The 2,239-nt window shown below is 35.9% G+C and overlaps 1 protein-coding gene across 1 annotated transcript in view; it reads left to right on the forward strand.

Annotated features, from left to right (window-relative positions):
• The window catches only part of LOC109841120 (kinesin-like protein KIN-4A), a 12,799-nt gene continuing 10,566 nt past the window's right edge, over positions 7-2,239 (forward strand). The window contains exons 1-3 of the mRNA XM_020409990.1: positions 7-562; positions 1,608-1,754; positions 1,835-1,984. Of these exons, the coding sequence (XP_020265579.1) occupies positions 434-562; positions 1,608-1,754; positions 1,835-1,984 (426 nt within the window). The 5' untranslated portion in view covers positions 7-433. The remainder of the gene's footprint in view (positions 563-1,607; positions 1,755-1,834; positions 1,985-2,239) is intronic.

The raw sequence follows: 2,239 nt of genomic DNA on the forward strand, positions 1-2,239 counted from the left end.
TTCAAGTTTTATCTCTCTCTCTCTCTCTCACTTAACTTACCCTCTTCCTTCCCTTTGGTCTCAAGTCCAAGGAAAATGATAGCAGTTGTTGTTGTTGTTGTAGTTGCTGCTCCTCTTTTTTCCTTCAGTTAACTCCCCTTCGCATTGAACCTCAACAACCCATCTCGTTCTTCCTCAATTTGGAAAAACCATCAATTTTTTTTTGTCTCTGGGTCTTGAGAATTTGTTTGCAAAAAGCTTTCTTTGCTTCTCTCCTGCTCTTACTCTTGCACAGTTTGGAAAACCCATCAGTTTTTTTCTTCTGGGTCTTGTGAATTTGATTGCCTTTACCCTTGTTCTTGCTCAATTTGGGAAACCCATCAAAAAATTTCATCAAGGTCTTGAGAATTTGTGAAGATTTTATGTTGGTTGATTGTTTTTGTGAGGATTAAGAATGATAATGGAGAATGGGGATGATAAGAATTGCTGTGTGAAGGTTGCAGTTCATGTGAGGCCTCTTATCGGAGATGAGAGGCTTCAAGGATGCAAAGATTGCGTCACCGTCGTCCCTGGAAAACCTCAGGTTGTTCTTATTCTTGTTTAACTTGTTTTTGTTTGATTTGTTTTTAGTTGTAATTAGTGAATTGTGATTTGTTTGGAATTTTTTTTTTTTGAGAATTGGGTTAGAGATCTGTGATGGCTGTTGGTCAATTTGATCCCAATTTGACTGGATCTCTGTTTATTTTTCAATGTTTTTTTAGATCTAAGTGATTATGCATAATCTAAGATTTCGTGTGTTCTGTTCTCTCCATAAAAAAGTACATGAATTTGCATTGTAACTTTGCTTTAAAGAACTGCATTTTAGCTGAGCAGTGGGCATAATTTTTGTGTTTGGAGTTGACTATTTTTAGTACTTACCTCTTCCGTTTTTATTTTTCTCTTCAATTAGTGGCTGGTGGGTCACTTTCCTCCACGATTTCAAGGAAAAATGACCACCTCACTGCCCAGTAGATCCATTTCTCCATTTTCTGCAAACTAATCTTCAACAAGACAAGAAAACAAAATTTTCCAATATTCCTTAATTTCCTGTATTTTTGTTAGTGTTTCTTTGTTTTATCACCCCTATATACATTTACTTGCCATCTCCATATAAAAATCACAGCATCTCTAAATCTGCAACTAAAGGTTTTCCATTTGTGTGTGATCGTCTACGTTTATTTTTCTCTACTCATTATTGACAGTAAAGATGCTTTTGTGTTTTATACGGACATGCATTTGGAGGCAACAAAGAAGAATGACCCTTCCTCTGACTAAATTGAGTGGACTATGGAATAATGACCGCATAAGAGATCTCAAGAAAGTAGCTGTCCGGTAGTAGATATTTGGACGAATAGATTAAGATATTATTTAACTGAAATTATGGGTAAAAAATGCTTCAAAAGATGATGTTCAAAATCCATGTTCCTTTAATACATTTTGATATTCTCACGGTTAAGCATGTGGCATTATGATCTTAACTTATTTTCCTGGTCATAACTGAAATCTCATTCTGCAAGTTCTACCAGCAGAATATATGAAAGACTCTTCTAATGTGTTAAGGAGTTCTATTTCTTACTCATGACCTGCAGGTGCAAATTGGCACTCATTATTTCACTTTTGATCATGTCTATGGAAGTACTGGTTCTCCATCATCAGCTATGTTTGAAGAATGTGTTGCTCCACTTGTTGATGGTTTGTTCCAGGGATACAACGCCACTGTTCTTGCATATGGCCAGGTTGAGTAATTTTCCCCACTATCTTCTTTTCACAACTTTTTAGGCCTTGAAATCATCTGATAGTTTTTAGCGTACAACAGACTGGTTCGGGTAAAACATACACCATGGGAACAGGAAGTAAAGATGGTTGCCAAACTGGACTTATTCCAGAAGTAATGAATGCATTGTTCAACAAGATTGATAGTTTGAAGCATCAAGCTGAATTCCAACTACGAGTCTCATTCATTGAGGTATAATGTATTCTTGTCTGTTGTTTCTTATCCCCTAAGCAGTTATTTTGGTGATAATATGCCTTCTGCTTATTATGTACTTTGTATTCCCTCTCGTTTAGTTTTCATTTCATAACCTAGTAAGTACATTGTTCCTTAGGATTAAACCGACCTCGTGCATGCTTCTGATACAAATTCTGATTTCTTTTATGAAAATACATATTCATATATTTAAGGCTACTTTAGTGGACAGTTTGTGGGACATGATTGATGACA

The sequence above is a fragment of the Asparagus officinalis genome, chromosome 5 (assembly GCF_001876935.1).
Source record: "Asparagus officinalis chromosome 5, Aspof.V1, whole genome shotgun sequence".
Classification (NCBI taxonomy): Eukaryota; Viridiplantae; Streptophyta; class Magnoliopsida; order Asparagales; family Asparagaceae; genus Asparagus; species Asparagus officinalis.